Source organism: Abrus precatorius, unplaced genomic scaffold, assembly GCF_003935025.1.
Source record: "Abrus precatorius isolate BTA unplaced genomic scaffold, Abrus_2018 Scaffold6, whole genome shotgun sequence".
Taxonomy (NCBI): Eukaryota; Viridiplantae; Streptophyta; class Magnoliopsida; order Fabales; family Fabaceae; genus Abrus; species Abrus precatorius.
This window is the reverse complement of record NW_020874406.1, coordinates 4113502-4137843: the sequence shown is the minus strand read 5'-3', so window position 1 is coordinate 4137843 and position 24342 is coordinate 4113502. Positions and strand designations below refer to the sequence as shown.

Genomic DNA, 24342 nt, shown 5'->3' with positions numbered 1-24342 from the left:
TTAATTTTTTAAAATCTTTGTTCGTATAATCTTTATTATCATTCTCAACAATTTAACTCAATTCTAAATGATTTTACCTCACTAGTACTTAGTACAAGTAGTACACTAAATAATACATTTAGAATATTTGGTGAGATAATATATTTAAGAGTATTTGGTAACTAAGTAGTTATTGATAAGAAACAAAGGTTCCTCAAAATTTTTATAGTTTAGAGAGGAAGAAAATAAAATTTTTACTTTTTTTTTTTAATTTCGGCTTAAGCAAATTTTTTGACTTAAGCAAAAATTATTTTTTTACCAAATTCACTTGAGCAAAAAAAAATCCATTTAAGCAAATTTACATTACAAACTGCAGTTACTATTAAAACTACAGATGATCCTTATACAAAATTTCTCAAAATTTCTATAATTTAGAAAGAAAAAAATATGAAATTTTGAAATTTTTTGTAATTTTAGCTTAAGCAATTTTTTTTGCCTTAAGCGAAAATTACTTTTTCTCCAATTTATTTAAGCAAATGTCTTTCACTTAAGTAAAAATTACTTTTTTTTTGGTCAAATTTGCTTAAATAAAATAAAATTAACTTAAGAAAAATAAAATTTGATTAAGTAAATTTAGACTGCTAACTAGTGTTCTCCTTAAATTGTAAAGAATTTAGATTTATTTATAAATAAGTTTGTGCATCCTGCTTGATATATCCCTTACTGTAATTCTTGTTCAATGTTACTTTTCCCCATTTTATGTACCTCTAGTTATTTTGATTTATCTAAAATATTATTTCTTTGCAAACTATTGAGCGGAGCTTATAACGTGTATGTGTTTGATCAACAACAGGCTTTGGAACAATTCAAGAAACAAATTTTTAGTGCATTGAATTTTTAAAAAAACTTTTAATAATATTATATGAAAAATGGGAATGCCATCTTTCTTTAGATTAAAATAAAGGTTGAATACATGGTTCTCTCTTCCCCAATATATATAATAACATGGAGTCTTAAAAAAATATTAAATTAATTCTTTTAAGAATTGAATTTTCAACACTGTCCGTGTAATATTATTAATCGGTGAATATAAATATTATATTTTTTGTTAAAATAATGATAAATTTTATTAAAAATTAAACATTTAATTTTTTTCATTATATAATGACTTTTATTAATAAATTAATAATAAATTTTATATAAATTAATAATTTTTATTGATATTATAATTCATGAATAACAACATAATAATTATAATTATTGGTCAATACAACTTTTTATATAATGAAAAATTAATACTTAAAATTAACATTCATTGATTATTTTAATTCTTGATATTAAGATATGTCAGTTTAATCTTTAAACGTAGCAACTATCGTAAATATAATAACTAATAATGAAATTTGTTATTGATTAGATTAAACAAACTGATGATTTTAAGGCTTAAATTGACTAACAATATTAATTTTTAAGATTAAATTAATTGACGGCTGATAAAGTCATTAATCTATTTTTTTATAATATTAAAAACTAAATAGACTAATTTTAAAAAAAGAAATTAAATAAACTGATAGTATTAATTTTAAATCTTATATTAATATTTTACTCCAAAAATATAACAATTATTAACTCAAAATTAATTAACCGTTCATTTTTATGAGCAGTGGGAACTAGTAGCGTGTCTGAGTAACTTCAAGATTCAAGAATCAATGTAACATGAAATAGTGATATTTTTTAAATATAGTTTTTCATATATATATATATATATATATATATATTATTTTTCTGCATTTGTTCTGTTGTGAGTTCCAGGCGATTCTACATAAAGTATATAAAGGAGAACCGAAATCTCAAGAAAGAGCAAAGACCGTTGCAGTTGTTCTGTCCTTTCTCTCTCTCTCTCTGGGTAATTTTGTCGAATAGCTGAGCCACCTAATCCCAGCGCTGTCCAGAGTGTCTTTTCCATTTGCAGCGAGTTGAAGCTCCGAGAATGCACACAACTCGGAACCTTTGAAGCGTTTCATCAACTACGATGCTTAGCGAAAAGCGACTCAACAGTGACCATGCTTGCTTACCGCGATAACTAGCCAAACATGCCATTAGCTACTGCTGAACTCAACTTAACCGCGAACTTGCTTCCTAAATCTAACTGAAAAGACATCACTGATCAACACTTGCAATTTTAGAATGGAAGATGATATGGAGAAACTGGTGGTAGAAGAAGGAGTGGGAATTGAGCGACACAGAAGCATTACCTTCCAAAGCTTAAAATCGTACTCGCTGCACCTTCTCGACCTTTTGCAGAACCCTCAGATTGAGAATCAGAAGCATTGTTCTGTCACTGTAATCCCCGACCTCCTTCGTTTCCTTCACAGTTCTTCGCCCTCTACTTTACAACCCTTCTTCGAGTAAGCTCTTCTATCTGTTTCCTTTATATAACCATATCATCACGGTGTAAACATGATTCGCATTTTCTATAAACCCTAATTTACGACAAACTCTAATTCTTTGGATATTCTTAACCTAGCTATCCGAAACAACTTTAATGAAGAGAAAGAAAAACATTACACATGGATTCGGCTATGAATTTCCCCCTTTTCTCGTGCAATGTGACAAGGAACTTTATAATTTAGAGTTTGGATTTTGAGCCGTTGCTGCTTAATTGATGCCTATTTTAACCTCACTGTGTGGTGTATTTGTTTTTGTTTTTTCCCCACATTCAGCTACACTTTGTTCCCGTTACTTCTGCTCCTAGATGCAGCAATTCAGTGTAGATCAATGCAAAAAGTTGATTCTCAGGAATTATATAATGTGTCTGATGTTCCAAAAACACCTGTTAAAGTGAGTGATAGTGTTGCTGAAGGTGTAGTTAATTGTTTGGAGGAGCTTCTGAGGAAGTGCCGTTTGAATTCTGTGGATCAGGTGGGCTGATTGGTTTGCCTTTTACATTTGGTCTTGATTTTATACAGATTATGAAATATTTCTTTGGAATTTGTTGTACTTGCTTGTAGATAATGGTTGAATAAAATAGAACTGGCATTGATAAGTGTGCTGGATGTGTAAAATTGAGAGCTATGGTGCTTGCTCTCATTGTTAGGGAAAGATGAATGAAAGAAACAAATAAAAACAAAAGGAATCTAAGGACATGTGGAATTGAGGATGCTGGCCTGAATGCCAAAAGGAAAAAAAATCACGATTGAACCTGAAGCAGCACTGCACTGTACTCCAGACATAAGGGCCAAAACAGAAGATAGAGGACTGCACTCAAAATATTCTTCTAGTGTAAAAATTAGAACAAATGAAGATATCTTGTGCAATATGTTTAATGTGATACATATGTTGCTCATTTCATTTTTTCACCCTTGGTTTCAGATCATGGTTTGATGTTGTTTAGCTCATCTGTTATAAATGCTCTTTAGTGTAATGGGATTATGCGCTGTTTGCAGACAGTGATATTAGCTTGCTTAGCCTTGATAATTTGTTGTCACATTGAAGTAGTTTCAACAGGATAGTGCCAAAGTCATTTGTCTTTGAATAAGTAGGGAAGAGCAGTATTTTGTTGAGGCTTGTTTTTTATTTTTACTTTGATATCATTGCGCATGCCATTTGAAAGTGAACTGTGATGTTCTTTAACAGATGGTTCTTCTACTAAAAAAGTTAACATATGGAGCTTTGTTATCACCCTCTGAGGCTTCAGAAGAGTTTCGTGAAGGAATTTTATTGTGTGTCAAGGCACTGCTTTTGAATTTGCATTCCTGTTCTAATGTGTCTTGCTCGTGTAAACAAATTCCTGGCTTGCCTGCACTTTTGAATGACATTTATAATGATATGCTTCATAAAACTTTCAAGTATGGTTTGGAATCAGAGGAATGTTTGCTTGCATTTCTTCGGTCTCAAACTGCATCAGCTGCTGTTGGACACTGGCTATCACTTCTTCTCAAAGTATGTTGTTTTTGAATTTATTAGAGAAATTCCAAAACTGTTATGTTTTTTTTTTTTGGGGGGTACTTAATTTAGTTCTTTAACAACTGGTTCTTAAGGACATTTTATTATAACAGAATAACCAAAATTTATTTGAAGTATGTAGGCACATTCTATTATAGAAGAAAACTTCAAGTAATCAACACAGGGATCTTTCTATTGAGAAAAACTAAATTAAATTTCCCCTTCTTTCTTTTCTAAAAGCTGGTTACTTCATTATATATGACTCTATAATACCCATTTGGTCTTATGAAAAGACAGCAGATATAGAGGCTGGTAGGGGACAACGAGGTTCTGCAAGACTTCGAATTGAAGCATTCAAAACTCTGCGGGTGCTTGTTGCAAAGGTAATGTAAAAAACATGCTCTTTGAAAAGTTGTGTGATTTATTTATTTGTAAAAGAAAGAAAATTTATAGAGCTGAGTGGTCAATGCATGAGTAGAAAGGAGGGTAGGATATTCTTTGACAGGCCGCAAATGCATAGGTTTTGTCAAATACCAAAAAGATATCATCTCTACAAGGCCTTTGTTGTAAATTTCAAATAATTGCAATTCAACTATCTACACACACTCAATTGATGAGATAAAATAATAATAAAAAATAAGTAGTAAAGAAAAAAAGAAAGAATTAAAAAATGCAATTAATATAAATGGAATAAATTCAAATTCTAATAAACTTCCACGAAATAGTTTCGTTGCAAAATAGAATTATAGAACTTCTCAAAATAGACCTACTTAATTCTTAATGTATCCTAAAGGTTAATTATCCTAAGGTGATTGTTGTTCCTTTTTTGAATATAATAATGTATTTAATTAGACTAACTCATACTTTCGTAGTAATTATGTCCTAGGTTGTGAATAGCGTGCTATAGTGTCACCATAGTGGTGTTGTTTCACTTTGCAATGGCTGATGCTATTCTAAGTTCATTGTATTGCATGTTAGTGTTGCAAACACTGTAGCAGTGGAAATCATATTAATTCGCAAGTATCTTGGCTGCTACTGTGAAATGTTTCAAAAACCCAAAGATGTTCTAAATTTTTAATGGCTCAAAACCATGTATGGGGATGGGGGTATTTACGGTCAAAATAAAAAAAAAAAAAAGAGGCTTTAAATGAATGAGTTCAGAAAAACCGATTGTGCCTCTTCCCATTTTTGCACCGTCTTTTCTCTTACCCTTTCTTATCGTGTGACTCATCAACACTGCTCTCTGGTGGCTTTTTGGTAAGTTGCTGATGTTTTTCAGCCAATTTTTGGTGTTTTCTGGTGCACCACCATTCTTCGTTCATTCATCTGCATTTTTGGCCAAGTGCTCTGTTTGTCCCCTTGTTTTGCTAGTGTCTTGCAAGTTGTTGTTCTCCTCTCACTGTTGGCATTTTTTTTTTTGTTTTTGGTTTCTGACTGTTTTGTTCTCTCTCTCTCTCTTTTTCTATTTTGTCTGAATTCTCTCCTTATTCAGTTCTAGTTTTGGCCTTTAATGTTTTGTTACTTTAAGCCCATTGAGTTAGAAGCATAATGTCTAATATCACGTGAAAAAAACTCCAACAAATTTGCAAGTGTTATAGTACCAAGAATTGAATCAAGACAATAAAGATTAATAAAAAAATACAAAATATTCGAAACATTGTCATCAGTCCTTATTTAAGTTACACCTAATTTCTAGAACAAAAAAACTACTGAGTCATATTTTAATTACAAGGCAAAGTAAAAATATTAAACATGGAAAAAACAAGAATATGAAAAAATGATGAAGAAACAAGGAGATCTTAATCTTGCCCTTACAAGTGTGTTGTTTTGTAGATCCTGTAGTGGTGCGATCAAGAATCATTCTTCAAGTCTCTGCTTTCACTTTGATAAGTTGTGTTTCTTTTAGGTTTAAATACCCTGGGGCAAAGACCCTGGGGCTTGAAAATTACCTTTGGCCCATCAATTTTTGTTGAGAATCAATTATAAATGCTTTAGGCAATACAAAACATGGCTGTGTTCTTTTCTGGTTCGAACTTCAAAATTCTTCCATTTCAAATGGAAAATGTGAACACAACCATGTTTTTTTGACACTGGCAGGCCGCAGGTTATGTTCTTCTCTGACTTGCCATTTTCCTGGCTCGCATTGCTTCAATCCTCTTCTTTTCTTCCATAGACATTGAAATCTTTACATTTTAGCTCTCAACTGAACCTTCTTACACACCAAACCTGCGAACATAGTAACTTGAATTAAAACAAATAAAAATACATGCCAAAATTATCCTAAAATGCAAGATCATGAATGATTAAGTGCTATTCTAAATTACAAATCTATGCACTCATATGACATCCTCTTTAGACAAGATTAGAAAGGGAAAAAAAAAAGAAAACACCACAAGTTCTTTGGGGCAATGAAATTCTCGTCTCCTTGCATGTATGATTGGACATTCCAATGAAGAAGCTATGGGAAGAGGACCAAAGAGAAGATACATAAACTTTTTTCTCTCTCATTATGACAATGAAGCACTGAAATTATTCTATTTTCTTGCTCCACATAAAATACAAATCCATTTAATGGTTTTGGGAGTGGAAAATGGGAGGGAGAGCCCAGGTCTTTGAATAACTGGAGTGTGAGACTTTGTGCTCTGCATTCTATTTTGTTAGCTTTCAATTATCTTTTAGCTCTTTGTCCTCCTTATGTGAAATTTTCATTTATGAATTCTTTTATCTAAAATGAATTGAATCAATTGAGGGTTACTTTTGCAGGTTGGTTCTGCAGATGCATTAGCCTTTTTTTTACCTGGAATTGTCAGTCAATTAGCTAAAGTTTTGCATGGTGCAAAAACAATGATAAGTGGGGCCGCTGGAAATGTGGAATCTATTGACCATGCAATCAGAGGCTTGGCAGAGTTTCTTATGATAGTCCTCCAGGATGATGCTAATGCACCTTCCCTGGATATTGAAGCATCTTCAGACTTCGATTCAAATGAGCGTAATTCTACGCTTTCTCTTTTGGAGGAGCTTCGCCACTTATCAGTTAAAAATTATGTCAAAACAAAAGCTGCTGAAGATAGAAGTGTTGAATCAGAAAAATTTTCTTGTTCTCAAACTCAAATGCAAGAAATGGGGAATACCAATCCTAACAGAGAGAACATATTTTTCCATGTGAACCGAACGAAAGGTTGGATGCAGAAAACGTCAGAACATGTAAATAAGTTGTTGAGTGCAACTTTTCCTCATGTATGTTCGATGACTTTAGTTTCCTTGTCTTTGTTCGCAGTCTTTGTATGTTTACAACTATAATGCTTTGTGTATATTTTAATGTTGTAATGTGATCAGTGAAAACATTGAATTTCAGATTTGTATTCATCCTTCACAAAAGGTGAGAAAAGGACTACTTGATGCCATAAAAGGACTCTTGTCAAGGTGCTTCTACACACTGGGGGAAAGTAGATTGATGCTTTTGGTGAGCCCTGAACTGTTTAACTGGGAATAGTGTTAGGTCTGTACCATAACCATTGGTATGGTTTTCTGTGGTTGATAATATGACATAATATAATGAAAAATTGCTGATGGATTTGTAGCTTAGTGAAAAGTAGTCCTTAGCAAAAGCTTAATACTGGGTTTGATCTGTTCGAGTTTTGGTACTTGTAGCTTTCTGTTCTCTATTCCTTCACCAGCTCTTAGAGCCCTAATATCTATAAAGTAAAAACTGAAAAATTTGAACTTGATATTTTAATTCATTAGGAAACTACTATTCCTAATTCATGTACTTATGTCTAGCATAGGAAGGAATTAGTTAGAGGAAGGAGAATAATAGTGGAAGGGAAGAGAGGGTTGGCATGGTAGACCAGCACTGTCAAATAACCTTGATTATCTGCATTTTCCTTCCCATTCTGTGTTAATTTCCAGTTTAGTTTCAGTGTTTTTTGTATGATCAGACTCCACTAATCTTGATACCATTTTGAAATCAGATCAGAATAGGAGATATACCATTTAATTTTCTGCTGTTGGCATGTTTCTTTTGTGATTCTGTTCCTATCAAAATGCTTGTCTACTAGAGTGTCTGTTGATTTCAAAAGCATCTCTCTCAACTCAGAAAACCATTGCTGTAATATAGTTCTTACGATATATGTGAATTGAATAATTTATGATAGAAGCAAGCAGTCCTTTACAATAGATTGAATGTTGAACTTTGGAGGAATGTAATATTCCTACTTCCTATATAAATTATGAGGTTTGTATGGAATAGCGCTCTTAGTGTCTCATGATTTGCAAAGCGTGGAAAAGAGGACATCTTTATCTTTGTTGTTTCCCATCTTGTAACTTTGTTAAGGAGTATTCCTTATCCTCCCTTTTTCTTTATAGTTTTTTTTTCTCCCTCTTAAAAGACTTCTTTTATCTAAAGATGACTGAAAAATAATGAAAAAGATAATCAAGGACTCAGGACTTAGTGTAGTGAGTATTTATCAGAGGATAATTATTAGTATCACTTGCTATCTGTTTGGAAAAGTTGATCTGAGGATACACCATGAGCGAGTTCTTTTTGATCAATGTCCTCCAATTACTGGAGTCTATGGGAGGATAAATAATGGGTAAGTCTGTAGGAGTCCTACTACTAGAGCTTAATTTGGCAGTGGCAAAACTCATACTTATTCTGTAGAAGTATAGGATGGGCAGAAGTTTAGGTGCCAAGGAGTATGTTGTGATGTTTCCCTTGAACTACAGGGAATTATCCCTCTAAGAGTTGATGGCAGTTGTCCAAGCTGTCCAAAAGTGGCACCACTAGTTGTTGGGGCACCATTTTATTATTAAGACTGATCAGAAAAGTTTAAAGATTTTGACAGAGCAGAGGTTGCTGAGTGAGGAACAGTTTTGGTGAGCTTCTAAATTGATAGATTATGATTTTGAAATCCAATATAGGCCAGGAAGAATAATACAGCGTCAGATGCTCTTTCAAGGAGAGCGACATTTGCTGCCAGTTGTGTTATACAATACAATGGTATAGAAAATTGGCAAGAGGAAGTGCAAAGTGATGACATGTTTACCTTGGGCTGAGTTTTGGTTCAATACAAATTATAATATTTGCAGCCTTGTATGCACAAGACTCTTCTTTGTTGTTAAAAAGGGTCTATGATCTCTTCTAGTGTAGAAGAAATTAATCAATTCACAAAGGAGAGAATTTGTTAGCAGAGTTGAGAGCCAATTTGCTTAAGGCTCAAGATCAGTTGCGGGCATATGCTAATAAGTACAGATAGAATGTAGTGTTTGAGTGGGGAATAGGGTGAATGTAACGCCCTCTCTTTTCTAAGTAACATGTCTATTAATCCCTGATCAGTGTAAACTCAACAGTAACTGAGCAAATACACTAAGAAAGGGAGATGTTTATCTTCGGAAAATTTTTATATTAATGATTGGAATGTATTGTAATTATTTGAAATTGTTTTGAGGTAATTTTTCCTAATTTAAGACTGCTTGGTAAATTGTCTTGATCAATGTTGTCAAATGGTGGCCATGGCAGATTTTTGATGGGCAGGCCATGGCAGCTGTTATGTGCGCCTTGTGACCATGGCAGAAAATGTTGGATTTTGAGGAAAAAGGCAAACTAGGCATCTCACCCAACCCGGTCCAGAGTGACCCGTGAAAAAAAAAAACCCTAAGACCTAGGTTTGTGTTGTGTTTCATTGTCGCGGCTGTTGCAGACACTAGCAATGGAAATTGCTTTTCATTGACCCAAAAATGTCCCAAGTTTTTAATGTTGTAAAACCATTTATCAGGTGTATTTTGGGTCAAAACTAATAAGGCTTCAAATGGGTTTGAAAAATTGATTTTGCCTTCACATAATGTTCAAAAGTCAATGAATAGTTATAAATAAAGCCAACAAGACTAACTCCTCTTTGTATTGTTCTCTTGACTCTATTTTTCCAATGTCTTTCAACATCAAATTAAGAGTGTGCAACGCATGGAGTTCAAAACAAATATCTTTTAGTTTGCAACACTTTACTGGAAGTAAAATTGCATAATCTAAAATTAGAAACTAATAAAATAAGAATGCAAATTGTTAAAATGAAATTACTTGAGAGTTAAGAATAATTCTTACCAGCTAATACATAATTACTTCCATTGTTAGTTTTTCTCTCCAATCTTCTCAACAAAACTATCTAAGAGCTCAAACAACTTTTCTTTGATTTTCATATAAGCATTAATGCTCTTCACAAACATAGAACCAGTTGGATAATTTACTAAGAAATTGATCAATGTTTTATTTTTTTTATTTGTCCATGTATCTGACATAATTGAACCTCCACACTTTTCTTTTTTTTTCTTCACAACTTTTCAACATTTCCTTTGTATACTTTAACTCTTTTTTAATAAGAGAAACTCTACACTCATGATAGTTAGGAGGCTTTAGATGTGGGCCATAATTTCCAATAGCTTCAACCATTAATTTGAAGCTTTATGTATTGAATTGCTGTATGTATTGAATTGTTTTTGCTGTTGTCTCCTTCACACAAGCATCATTTATACTTGTTTGTCTTTTTGCCTTTGTTAATTTGATGTTTGTTTCTGAACTCTTCATCCACAATAAATCCAAGTGGCCCTTGACAATTTTCCTTTTTTGGTGGCAGTAAAACCACTAACATAAGCTGATGCAGCACTTGAGGTTGCAAGTCTTTTTCTACTACGAATATTTTGAATTTCTTGCACCTCTGTCATTATCATCTTCATAAGGCTGAACTTAATATGCCTCTTTCTCAGCTTTCTTCTTCTTATGAGCTGCTACTAGTGTTTTTTTTATTTTTTTGGGAATCATTGGACAATTATCAATATCTCCCTTTACTCCCATGTAATGCCTCTTTGCTCAGGTAACACAGCCAGTAGTAGTTTTTCACAAAAGTCACAAGTAATAAACTTTTTATTATTGATGTCTTTCAAACTGTTCTATTGCTAACCTATATCCAAATTATTATCTGTTGGCTTCACTAATGCACAAGAAGAAATTGAAATAGAGATAATTCCTTGCGACTATTGGCATAGTTGTCAATAGTGGCCATAGCAGCCGCTATCGCGGCAGAGCAGCGTAGTCTTGCTATGGCGACCCAGTAGCGTCATGGTTCAGTGTTGCGGCTGTCGTGCCGCGAATAGTGGCCAGAAATCACAGCTGTAGCGGTAGCTATGCTGTCCTCCCTGAAAATTCTGAATTTGCCCTTTATTTTTTAATGTTGGGGGCTTTTAGGAGGGGGCAATCTTGAGATTTTGCCCCCTTTATTTTCTAAATCTTCTCCCTCCCTCTCGTAAACCCTAGCCCCTCAACTCACCTCTTAACTAGCTCTCCTCTCATTTTTCCTTTCATTTCATCTCTGTTCTCTTTGTTTCCATCGTTGGAGTGTGGCCTTCATCTCCGGCGAGGCTTCTAACAAGAAAGGGACGTTATCTGGTCATTTTCTTCATCTCCGGTGAAGCTTCTAATGTGACCTAGATTATTTTGAGTCATTTTCTTCATCTCTTGTCGTCTTCTTCAAGGTTAGCAAAGCTTTTGTCATCACCCAAACACTTTCCGGTCATCTTCTCCATCTCTGGTGAACTGCACATTTTTTGGTAACTAAACATTTGTTTTTTTCTATTTTTCTTCTCTGTTTTGATTCCCCTACTCTGTTCTGTTTCAAATTTCAATGGCTACTCTTGCACCCTTTGTCGTCTTCTTCAAGGTCAGCAAAGCTTCTGTCATCATTGAAACACCTTCCGGTCATCTTCTCCACCTCTGGTGAATTGCACATTTTTGGTAACTGAACATTTGTTTTTTCCTATTTTTCTTCTCTGTTTTGATTCCCCTACTCTGTTCTGTTTCAAATTTCAAAGCATCAAGTAGAAGCAATGGCTATTCTTGCACCCTTTGCTGTTTCTTATTTATTTCTTTCTCTAATTTGAGTTTTCCATTTTTGTTTTGTTCTAAATTTGTATATTAATATTATATTTTTCAGCATGTATGTGTGTGTATTAAAACTTTAGAACAGTGGTCATCCTGCTACCTCTATCCTCGTTATAGCATTTTTGAGGTTGGCCGCTTTGGGCCGCTATCGGGGATTGACTACTATAACTATTGTTAGGAGTGGCCATTGCTTCTATTTTAGGCATTGAAATTTGAAACAAAAAAGGAAATAAAAAATAGAGAACGGGGAATGGTCAGTCATTGGAAAATGTTTAGGTTTGTCAAAAATTTCGCCGAAGATGAAGAAGATGACTAGAAAATATGAGGATCATGTCAAAAGCTTTGTTGGAGTTGAAGATGACTGGAAAATGTTTGGGTCACATCAGAAGCTTCGATGAAGGACAATGGAAGCAAGAGGATGTTGCATGAGACAAGGACTTAGAGCTAGCTCGACAAGGGAGAAGAAGATATCATAAATGTAAAAGGTGGGCAAAATTCCAAAATTGTCCCCTTTAAAAGTCACCGAACATTCAGAAAGGGAGGGTAGTAGGGATTTGACCTAGGATAAAATAGTGGCTGTGATGACTGTGATTCGTGGCATGACAATTGCTACATTGAAACGCGACGTGACAATGACAACGGGATAGCGGCACCCCATCGCTTCGCTCCACACCTCTGCGATAGTGGCTGTTATTGACTACTATGGTTATCACAAGAGTCTATGAGAGGAAGAATGAGGAAAATAGTGATAGTGAATCAGAGCTCTGAACATTTGTAACTAATGAGCAGCAAACTATAAATAAGATGAAATCGCATAAGAGGACATATCTTTTGTAAAATTGAGCAGTGGGAGCTATCCTGAAGCTCTTGAATCTTGGTGGGACGGTTATTGTACACACATTCTTTGTAAGTTGTAACTGATTCAGCTACCTCATTGGCTGGGGTTAGTGAAGACATTCTTGAATAAAATCCTTCTCTATTCTAGTTAATTTCTGGTCCTAGTGTTTATGAGGTATTGGCTTAGTTTTTCATTATCAGATTAAGATGTGCACAAAAGCATTAAATCTCATTGTTTTATTTTATTTCTTCACTAAAAAGTTATATAATTTAGAGGAAATTTTAGTCATTCTATAGTTTATTGGCATATTATGAAATTTATACACTAAAATATTTTCTATTATGGGATATTTCATTTTGTTCTACTGCTTTTCTATTTACTTTTATTTAGTTATTCTTTTAGAATATATTTATCTTATGTCATGTAATCCTCTCTTGTTAATTGATTTTTTTTTTTTTAAATTATTTTGCTAATGATTAAGGAGTGTTTATATGATCCATGTAGCTTATACCGCCTAATGGGATAAGGCTTGGTTGTTATTGTTGTATTTATGTCATGTAAGCTATCTTGTTAATTGTTTTTTTGTTTTTTTCTTTTTTCCTTTTTTTTGTCAAATTCATTTTACTAATGATTCAGGAGTGCTTATGTGCCTTGGTGGTTGATGGATCTAATGATGTGTCTTCAGCTGCACAAGATTTCCTTGAGTTTTTGTTCACCCAGAATTGCAAATCTACTATAAAACGCAATGCTGCTGAGATATTTGTCAGGTTCATCTTTTTATTTGGACTTACTCATAGATGATGGCTTCCCTTTAACACTTTCTTTGATCAGAAATATGACCTATTTCAAATTCAGGCACCTTGAGAAGCTTCCCAAATTGGTGTTTGGCCATGAGGAGTCACTTGCTGTGTTACATGCGCAGCAATTACTAACAATAATATTTTATTCTGGTTCTCATCTATTGGTGGATCATCTTCAGTCTCCTGTACGTGCTTCTATAATAATTTAACACATTCTTGCTATACACCTATAATAATTTCTCTTGTATGTTTCCTTATTATGTTATAATGGAAGAAACTAATAAATGAACAAATTGGAGTATATTGTGGGTTTTCTTAATACAAGAAATAATTTATTAAGATAGGAAAGGAAGATTCAAAAAGAGGATAAGAATTCCTCAACAGCTATAGATTACACAATAAAAAATAAATGGAACAAAGAAAACAGAAATCTAGAAACATGCTGACAGGCCTAGTTCTGAACTAGGCAGTTATACATGTAATTTTGTATAAGGAAGTTAGTAAGCAGTTTTAGGTCAAAAGTTATGGTTATATATATATATATATATGTTATGTTATAGACTTGTAAAAGGGAAGTAAGGTGTCCGATTATTATTCCTTGTGTCAAAGTAGGAAGCAACTTTGGTGCGATACTGAGCCTCAAGGTGTTCAAAGTGTTTGCAATAAGCACATTGAGGACAAGGATGGTGCTGTAAATGGTTGAAGGGTGGACATACATAGCAATTGTGCAGAGACTGAATCATAAGACGAAATTGTTGGACTACAAAGAACCTGATTGCGAACAAAATTGGTACCATATGAAGAGAAAATTTATGAAACTTTTCTGTGTGTATTGCATATGACCCTGTTAGAGATAAGTTTCCAGAAAGTTTGAAAGTCTATAAGAGGCAAAATTTTAGGAGAGGTATTAGGAAGTAGATTATCTTTCTGTTATTATCTTTTGTTATGAGTAGTTAGGGGTAGAGGGATTTTAGGAAAAAGAGTAGTTTAAATAAGGAGATTGCAGATAGGAATTGATACTCACTGTGAGTAGCATCATAGAGCTAGGGCGTTGAGCCGCTTGAGAGCTCACTTTTCATTGTTGTTTCTTTGCTCAACTGAGCAACTCAATACACAATTGAATTTCAGATTTCCTATTCTAACAGACCCAAAGGTCTGAATTTATACAAGTATATAAGAATCTATAAATTACAGAATATTATTACCTAATGAAGGTAATTACAATATTACGTTCTTAATTACTGTATTTACATATCAACGGGTGTAGTTAGTATATTTACATATCAATAGTAGTGATCCTAGCCTAGTAAATCATTATATGGAGTTATATGATTGTTATTGTTAGAATATCTAGAACATATCTCAAATCATCATTCTATCTTTTCGAGAGTATTTTATCTTTTATGACTGATTTCTTAATTTCATTATTTGCTTCCATATTTAATTAGGATTAGGAGTTTCTTGTCCCAAATTCGGTCACATGCCACTGCATCATATTTTTAGTTTATTTTCTTTTAGTGTGTTTTAATTATAACAATCTTAAGCATAGTAAACTTTAGCTTGAAGTTGAGGGTAATTGTTCAAATGAATTTCTATAAAATACCTCATTATTGTATCTTGGAATATTTTAATAAAATTTTCTAAGTGGTTTCCCTATTTCATTATATTTCAAGATTATTTTTCTTTATTTAATTAGGATTAAGAGTAAGCTTCCCATGTGTCTATATAACCTGAATAATTAGGTTGACTATAGTATAACTAGTATAAGCCTGGCCTAATAACAGTCAATACATTCAAAGATGATATGCCTTTAACACTGCCTATTCAAGTTGGAGCATATATGTTAATTATATTAAGACAGGTGCTCATTTTTAATCCAGATTGTCTAGGTTCTATGCTATGGATTATTGCTTCTTACACCCTTGTTGTTAAACCAGTGTTACATGGTTATAGCAGCGTTCCAAATTAGGTTACAGTAGATGTTAGCAAGAACAGACCAAAATATGTGTGTTGCATTGCCCCTTTATATACATGTGTGCTTCCTCCTGCAACAGAAACATTTTTCGGTTGATGCAATGCTAAGCGAATTTTGCTCCAAAATATGAATCAAATAAGTATACCCTCCCAGCATGTACTTAGAAAAGTCCCGTACCATGTACCAAATCATACCACAAACCATGTAATATTGAGTTAAAAATTGTTTGGGTATAGCACATCTCATTTGTTTATACTTTATGTCTTATGCATTTGGCTTTAGTAAGAATGATCTCTTTTCCCATTTACTTTCATGGACATAAGTTCTGATGCTTGAGTTGAAAATGATTAGGTAGGAGCTGCTAGATTTCTTGATGTATTTGCTGCATGTCTAAGTCATAATTCGGTGTTTTCTGGTTCACTTGTAAAATTTACTTCATCAAATCAATCATCAACCATGGGATATCTTCCCTCCATTGCTGAGTTGAAATCTGGAGCTAATTTCTTCAGTTATGGCCTCCCTGATTTATGTGAAGCCCCTAAGTGCAGGCTTATTGAGGAAAAAAGTAAAGAAGAACCTGCACAAAACAACTATGAGCTTCCTCGCATGCCCCCTTGGTTCAGTAATATTGGTAGTCTTAAGTTATATCAGCCTCTGGCAGGGATTCTCCGACTTGTGGGTTTGTCTTTGGTGGCAGGTGATTTCCAATTCCATGTTACTTTTTCATAGCTTTCAAAGTGTTCGTCTTTAATTTAACCTGGATTAACTTTCTTGACCTTTATCATTGCTAGATCATAGAAGTGAAGGGCTCCTGTCACATGTGATTGAGACACTACTTGGTTACTTCCGTAAATTAGTTTCCGAGCTTCGTTTAAAAGAACACAATAAAGAAAGCTGGCAGTCTTGGTATGAAAGGAATGGTTCTGGGCAGTTATTGAGGCAAGCTAGCACAGCTGCATGCATGCTAAACGAGATAATATGTGGTCTGTCAGATCAAGCAAGTAATGATTTGGCTAGAATATTTCATAGGTCTGCTATAAGCAGAGGTGTTCAGGTTCAGTCCTACAAACATGATTGTGCATTTCCTGAATCTTTCTGGAAGATACCTAAAGGTGTAAAGAGTTATTTAGTTGATTGCATTGGTGGGATATTACATGAGTATTTATCTGCTGAGCTATGGAATGTTCCAATTAATCATAGAGTTGCTGACTTGCAGCTTAATGCTGCAGTTGAAGATATTAGTCTATACTTTTTCGAAGACACTGCAATGCTACATGAGGAAAGACACTGTTTCATAAGCTGAGATGGCTGTTTATATTTTGTAACTTGGTGTCTTTTTTCACATTTATCTTTAAAGCAGATTGATGTAACATTGACAATGGGTTCCTTATTGTGAAACAGGTTATTATTGATGGAGTAGGAATCTTTAATATGTGCCTCAGAAGAGATTTTGTTTCTAGTGGATTTCTTCATTCTTCTCTTTATTTATTGCTGGAGAATCTTAATTCTTCAAATTACCGAGTTAGAAATGCGGCAGATTCTGTCTTGCATTTACTTTCCACCACATCTGACTGTCCAACGGTTAGTTTTTTAGTCATGATCATTTTTAATTTCCTAATTTCTCTTGCATGACTATTGACTACCATGATATATGCATTTATGTAGGTTGGACATTTAGTTTTGGAAAATGCAGACTATGTGATCGATTCAGTATGTCGACAATTACGTCATTTGGACCTTAATCATCATGTGCCAAATGTGCTAGCATCCATACTCTCCTACATTGGAGTGGCTCGCAAGATATTGCCTCTACTTGAGGAACCGGTACGACCACATCCTCTTAATTCCTTTTTAAGGCAACTAGCTTCCTCAATTTTAGGGTGCATCATGATAATTCTTTTGGGCTTTGGTAGTTTATGATGCATACCAAAGAAAGGTTGATTTTCTTTATGATGCCCAATTTGTATTGGGCATTGTGAGATTATAGTTGCATTTATTTGGTCATTCTGTAAAATCTATTGGCTTGGATTTGATATTATGTGTGTTAGATTTAGCATATTTTAGAAAATTAATTGCATATTTTTTCTAGCTCTCTGAGTAAGCTTTTCAAATAAAGGTGATTATTTTCTCAAACATTTGATTCCAAACCTGCACTATTTTGTTTTGTTGCTTGTCTAAGCAAATAATTACCTTCAAACATGCTTACACTTTATTGATTAAAGTCTTATGGTCTAATGATGTGCAATTGAACAGATGCGCTCTGTGTCTACAGAACTTGAAATACTGGGTAGACATCAACATCCTGATTTAACTGTTCCATTCTTGAAGGTCTGTCGCAAGCTAAACCCTCCCTACTTTTTCCTTCTCTCTGTTGTGTGTTTGTGTGCACATTTTTCCCCTTAAATCTAAATTGTGCTCCCATTTCCTTATTGAGTGGATTTTATTTAGATACACTCCTGGTTCTTCACCACTTTCCTTATTGTTAGGAAGTAACATTCCAATTATAGGTATATATGCTAAAGATTATCTGATTTCATCTTCCAATTCTAGTGGTAAGCCTACAAGGCCAGCTGTTGGCACTCAGATAAGGGCAATCATGGGGTCCTCATATGTATGTTGGTCTTCCAAGTTTTTTCTTTTTATTGAAAAAGTAGTATAAAAAGGAAGATAAAAGAGCAACTGAAAAAATAGAACAGAACAAAAGTATGGAAACTCTTGGTCTTCCCCAAATATCTGGTTTGTCATGTTCAGTCAATGGTCTTCACATAGTGATTGTCTCTTCATCTCATTATGTGGCTTATGAAATTTCACTTTACGGTCCTTTTACATCAAAGTATACATAGGGAGATTCTTGAGGAACTAGGTAAGTTCTTTGATGGAGTAAGATTACTAGTGCATCAAAATAGGAATTCTTGTTGCCAGAGGAATTTAGGTAAGTCTGATCTGTTGCTTATGTACTTCTATGTGAATGGTATTCCAATCTTTGATTTGGATTATTAGTGTTTGGATTTTGTTGAAATTGAAATTATAGGTAAAGAAGAATGAAAGGAGAGAAAGATGTAAATAATAGTCTACTGAATATGTTTGATAAGTGTAATGTGAAACTATACATCTTTCAAAATATTTACAACTTGACATATTTGCGAACGTTTTACAACTCATTTTCTGTTTATTTAGCATCTATCTTTGCAGGGTTTTTGGATTAAAAAAATATGCTTAATTCTAATATCATTTAGTTTTCTGTAAATTGGTTGATTTCAGGCAGTAGCAGAAATTGTGAAGGCATCAAAACGTGAAGCTTGCCTGTTGCCCCCTCAGGCAGAGTCATTTGCCAGAGATGTCAGGTCTATAATCTCCAATTCAGAACAAACATTACAAGGTTCAGAATCGCAATCCATCTTTAACATTCCTTTTTAGCAGTTCTCTTGGAAACTTGACATTGAATTTGAATCTTGCATCATTGACTTGAATACAAAATGCTTCATACGGTTTGTACTTTGTAGCTCTAGCAGAGTTCACATTTCCATGATTCCTTCCCTTCAGTTATTATGTAGTGATCAGCTTCATTTTCCCATGGTAGCTTCCTAAACCAATTTCGTACAGCATGCAACTCACGACCCCAAAGTTATATGCTTCCTGTTTCAAAATTTAGTAAATGGTATGGTTGATATTTAGAATGGATGTAGTGGTGATTGGCATTCGTTAGGCTCTATATATACTTGAGAACTGCTTCCCTTGTTGAATTTAGATATTAAAAATTTATTTCTTGATAAGAAGCTAATGTTTTCAAGTGGACTCCAGATTTTGGAAGTTCGTTCCACTGCAAGAATTAGAAGGGGCTGAAACTATTGTAGAATCAGAAAAGCTTCTTTCATAAGACCTACATTCAAACAGGGCCTTCAAACATATGTAATGTTATTAATGTAAAATACAAGAAAAATTTAATGTTAATGTCAATGGAACAAGTTTTCTCCTTCAATATGTTTTATAGATTGTAATTCCCTGTTACTTCCATAAATGTTTCTACACCAGGTACCTAATATTTCTTCAAGATGCCCTACTTGACATTTTATCCCCAAAGTTTTCTCGACTAACTCAAGCATCTTGGTCTGCCATTCTCATCTACTCTTATGATTGTTTACTTGTTCTTCCTAGGCTTTTCACTGCCATGTTCAGTTATGTCTCCACATTAATGTTATTAAACTGCAAGTTCTGTTTTGTAATGAAACACCTATTCCTTTGTAAAGGTTCTATTACACAGCCATAATCAATCATGATGGTACCACTTTAATCCAATATTTTGTAACAAATTACCTATTCCTTAGTATAGTTCTAAATAGCTAGAAAAATGAATGATAAAGCTTTAAATTATTCTTCAAGAGACTAATATTTTATCTATTTTGGAGCCATTTACTAACAGCAGCTTCATGTTACTATACTAGTATCCATAAATTTTTTCTTATCCTAACATGTAGGGATCTTAAAATCTATATAAAATTATATAAATTTTACATTAACTCTAAGCCATTAAGAATTACCACCATCAGCAATCTTCTAATTCTTGAGACAGTAGTATATAATAGTTTAATTTAAAGTAGAAGTGATGCTAAGTAATTAGATAATATGAATCACTCCTACTCGGTCTTCTAAGAGTTTAGGTTCACATCCATAATTGTAGTATTGTACTACTAAATTTCCTTGACTATGTTGTGATGCAACAGCATGATAGGACTTGCATTGGTGTCTTTGCATTAACCGGATTACTTGATCCTTGCTCTCTTGTGGTAATGGTGCTTTCTCAATTCTCTCTAAATGAAGTGTTTTGGTTGTAGACCAGTGGGAGGTCATTTTATTCAAATTAAATGATTCCACAAGATATAGACGAACAGTTGGTTCTATTGCTGGTTCATGTATCACTGCTGCAATCCCACTTCTAGCATCATTCAAGGAAGAGATATGCTTGGCCGCCCTGGATATAATTGAGGTATCTTTTTGTTGAAATGCTTTGCCACTTACATTTCAACATTTTAGACATTGATGTAAATATGAGAAGCACATATTCCTTATCACTCGGGGTTTCACAAGCAGTTTTGTATGATTGTTCACAAATTACTGGACATTGAAGCAGCCATTTTGAATAAACTCTGAAAATTTGAAAATAAAGAGAGAAATTTATCTGCAGTTGAGATTGATAGATAATAGAAGAAAATAACATATGGAAGAGGAGAGGAGGAGGGAGGAAATTTTGAAGAAAAAGGAAAATTCAGGAAGAGCACTAAGAAACTTTTAAAGTCTAAACTTCATTTTTGAAAGGTATAACCAGAGGTTAAAATTAACTAATGAAAATTGCCTTAAACTGAGGTTGCTTTGATGGAAATATGTTTAAAAAAATTAAAAATTAGATATACTCCAAAAGAAAATATCAAAGGCGAGCATTAAAACAAAACATTTGAAGTATAAACTTCATTTTGGAAGGTTTAATCAGAGGTAGTCTATTGAAAATAGAGAATTGCTTTGACTGAGATTGCTTTGATGGAAATATGTTAAGAAAGTAGAGTAAAAGAATATATCCTGCTCCCCTGCTTCCTTCCTTTCTAGTGTCGGAAAATGTATGTTCTCTTGTTCACTTAAACAGCCAAAAGATTTTGAATCGGACCGAGAAGAATCTTTATTTACTGATTCAGGATTTTAGCATGTTGACTTGTAATGAAATTGGGAAATAAGATTAAAGTGTGAAGTTATTCTTTTGTGTTTGTTAGGATTGTGAAGATATAAATTTTAAGAACTACAATTCATCTCCGTTTGGGTCTCTGGCATAGATATTTAGAGATATTGGAGTGCCTTATTGTACTGATTTTTATGTTCTGGTTTTTCCTTATATAATTTAGAGGATATTTTATTCATTAATTTCCTCTTCATATTAGTGTGTGTGGATATGCCAGTCTATAGGCTTCACTGCTTTGTTCTGTATTTTGCTGCTACCATTATTAGTTGACATTCACTGAGTTCAAGCCTTAGCCATCTCTGACACCTCTTTCTACTTCCTTGTGGGAAGGCATATATTATCCTCTAATTTATGTTAATGAATTAATTTTTAACAAAAAGAAAATCCATGTACGGCCTGACTAGTTATTTATCTATAAGAATATAATGATATGTACTATGTGAGATTTATTTTGTCTACCAGTTTGACTATAAATCTAAAATCATTTAAAATAATAAATTTATTTTGTATTTGGATCATTTCTTGTTTTAGAGTGGCATGTTGGCATTAGCAAAAGTAGAAGCAGCTTGTAAGCATGAAAGAGAAATTAAAGAAGCAACAGAAGAAGCATTACAATCACTATCGTTGTATCAGATGAAGGATACTTTGGATGCGACTGAAGAAGGGACTGATGAAAACAGGCTGCTTCCAGCAATGAATAAAATATGGCCATTCCTGGTTACTTGTATTCAGAACGGGAACCCAGTGGTTAGCAATCCCTCATTGATGATCATTTCTTGTTTTAAGTTGGATTTCCAATGCTAGTTTTCATAATTGGATATAAACAATGACTTGAACTAGCTCATTCTGATGATTGTAGGATTCCTTTGTGGAATCCTTGATAACCTTAACATGATTTAATGTTTATGTTTTCTTGGAGTTATGGTTGATTGCTTAAGAGTTTTTAAATGTAACTCGTGGGCAGGCTGTCCGGAGATGTTTGAATGTGATCAGCAACGTAGTGCCAATTTGCGGAGGAGATTTCTTCACACGTCGTTTCCACACTGATGGGAGACACTTTTGGAAACTTTTGACAACATCTCCATTTCAGAAAAAGTCATGTTTCAAAGATGAGAAGACCCCTTTACAACTTCCTTATAGAATTAGTTCTGTGAATTCAGAGAATTCATTGGCTGAGACCTCCTATCTTAAGGTTCAGATTGCCGTGCTTAACATGATTGCTGATTTATGCCGTAATAAGAGGAGTGCCTCTGCATTAGAACTTGTTCTGAAAAAGGTAAGCGGTCTGGTTGTGAGGATCGCTTGTAGCAGCGTTGTTGGACTTCGTGATGCTTCTCTGAATGCCCTCCATGGCCTTGCATCTATTGATCCCGATCTTGTGTGGCTTCTCTTAGCTGATATATACTACACTACGAAGAAGACACAAACCCTGCCTCCAGTTAGACCAGGTTTACCAGAGATATCTGAAATTCTCCCTCTTCCCTCGTCACCCAAAGAACATCTATATGTGCATTATGGAGGACAAAGTTATGGTTTTGACATAGATTTGACCTCTCTGGAGATTGTTTTCACTAAAATTGATTCACAATATCAAATGTATAGCTAAAATCCGAATCAGCTTTTATAAAATTATTTTTATATTCTCTCAACTATTTTTAGCTTGCTATCTTCCGTTGAATGTTGACGGGTGATTGCAACCATTTATCTCATTTCTGAACTAGAAAATGGTCGTATCATTGCAGATTATCTGGTTGGTTCTAAAGAATTTTTTAAAAGGAAAAAAGAAATGGAAGTAAACTTTTGCCGGTGAAGAATTCTAATTCAAGTGACACTTTTGTTTTCCGGGAATTACTTGATATGATGATGGTTATCTCAACTATATTAAGCAATGGGTTAGGAACCGGTTTAGTTAGACACCATTTGCCCACTCGAGCGATGGCATAAGACACGATTGCTCCAAATTTCCAGCAAGGGATCGATCTTAAGATTTGAAATGCTTATGCAGGGTGTTACTAGAGTTTGTATTATATTATATTATACTACACACGACTTTTACAATAAAATTGCTCCTTCGTATAGTTGCAAGTGCACAGTGATTGTTAAGTAGTACAAAGTGTCATCCTATCTACAAAGATAAAATAATTATAACCTAATTATCTAAATGTGACCAAATGACAAGATAATAAAGAGGAAATGGGGAAAAAAAAGAAAAATAATAAAAAACATAATTACTTTCATTATAAGCTTCTAGGAATCAATTTTATTAAAAACTAAAATTAGAACTGTCAAAAAAGTCTAATTAGTTCATTCCAGAAGTCCCATGGGTCAAAAAGTAATTACCTATCCTCTTGGTGATTCAGTGATTCATCTTTGAAAAACTTAGCCTATTTTGATGGTTTAGAATATCAATTTCAATTTGAGGTTTCAATGGTAAGATTTATATTTGAGTCCTTTACTTTACATCTAAAATAATGTAAACAAGGGGTTCAACAAATTCACAAACATTAAGAATACCAAAAATTGAATAAGGAAATCAAGATTATCAAAAGATCATAAAAAATTTATTACATTGTCATTAATACTAATTTGAGATACTCTCAAACCTTGGAATAAGAAAACTACTAGGTTATTGTTGTATTACAAATCAAGAGAATAAACCTAGACATAATTAGGGTTTATTAAAAGAAGATGAGATTAGAAAAAAGAAACAAAATATAATCTCTGTTTTTGAGGTATGTTGCTCTGACAAATCCTGTAGTGAACATTTAGGAATCCAATCCCAAAAAGTCTCTGATGTTTTGATCTTTTCAGGATGCTCTTTTGATTCTTCTTCGACATATGCTTCCAAGATGTTTGAGATTGAACTCTTACATTGTGCTCTAACTTTTCTATTTGCATTAAAACCCCTTTTAAAACTCTTAAAACTGATAGAAAACTCCAAGTTCATGTCTATGCTACTCAATCTAAGGCCGTGGGAAATTTCACGAGTAGGTTGTGGATTTCTTTGAAGTAGAAAACCTACATTCTGGCCCTTGACAATATGATCCACGACTGTGAGAATTTCCACTGGCTGACAGTGGATGTCTCTGGACCTAAGTAATGATTTTCTCTTTTTATGGGCTTCCTTCACAGCCATGGACAACTGCATTGGCA

At 33.7% G+C, this 24342-nt stretch overlaps 1 protein-coding gene across 1 annotated transcript; it reads left to right on the top strand.

The window, feature by feature from the left end:
* Window positions 1-1862: 1862 nt before the first annotated feature.
* Window positions 1863-22795, top strand: LOC113870038. Its single transcript, XM_027506635.1, has 17 exons — window positions 1863-2387; window positions 2703-2901; window positions 3616-3921; window positions 4218-4307; window positions 6688-7161; window positions 7280-7387; window positions 13326-13456; window positions 13545-13674; window positions 15816-16161; window positions 16256-16743; window positions 16866-17045; window positions 17130-17288; window positions 17718-17792; window positions 18726-18843; window positions 20297-20448; window positions 21721-21936; window positions 22154-22795. The coding sequence occupies exons 1-17, from the start codon at window positions 2167-2169 to the stop codon at window positions 22793-22795; spliced, it is 4035 nt and encodes a 1344-aa protein (XP_027362436.1). The 5' UTR covers window positions 1863-2166.
* Window positions 22796-24342: the final 1547 nt, after the last annotated feature.

Excerpts from the sequence above, each read along its gene's own strand:
- LOC113870038 (XM_027506635.1), top strand. The coding sequence starts at position 2,167 with ATGGAAGATGATATGGAGAAACTGGTGGTAGAAGAAGGAGTGGGAATT. Across the intron at positions 7,162-7,279 it reads TGAGTGCAACTTTTCCTCAT|ATTTGTATTCATCCTTCACA; the intron begins GTATGTTCGATG and ends ATTGAATTTCAG. Across the intron at positions 16,162-16,255 it reads GGGTTTGTCTTTGGTGGCAG|ATCATAGAAGTGAAGGGCTC; the intron begins GTGATTTCCAAT and ends TATCATTGCTAG.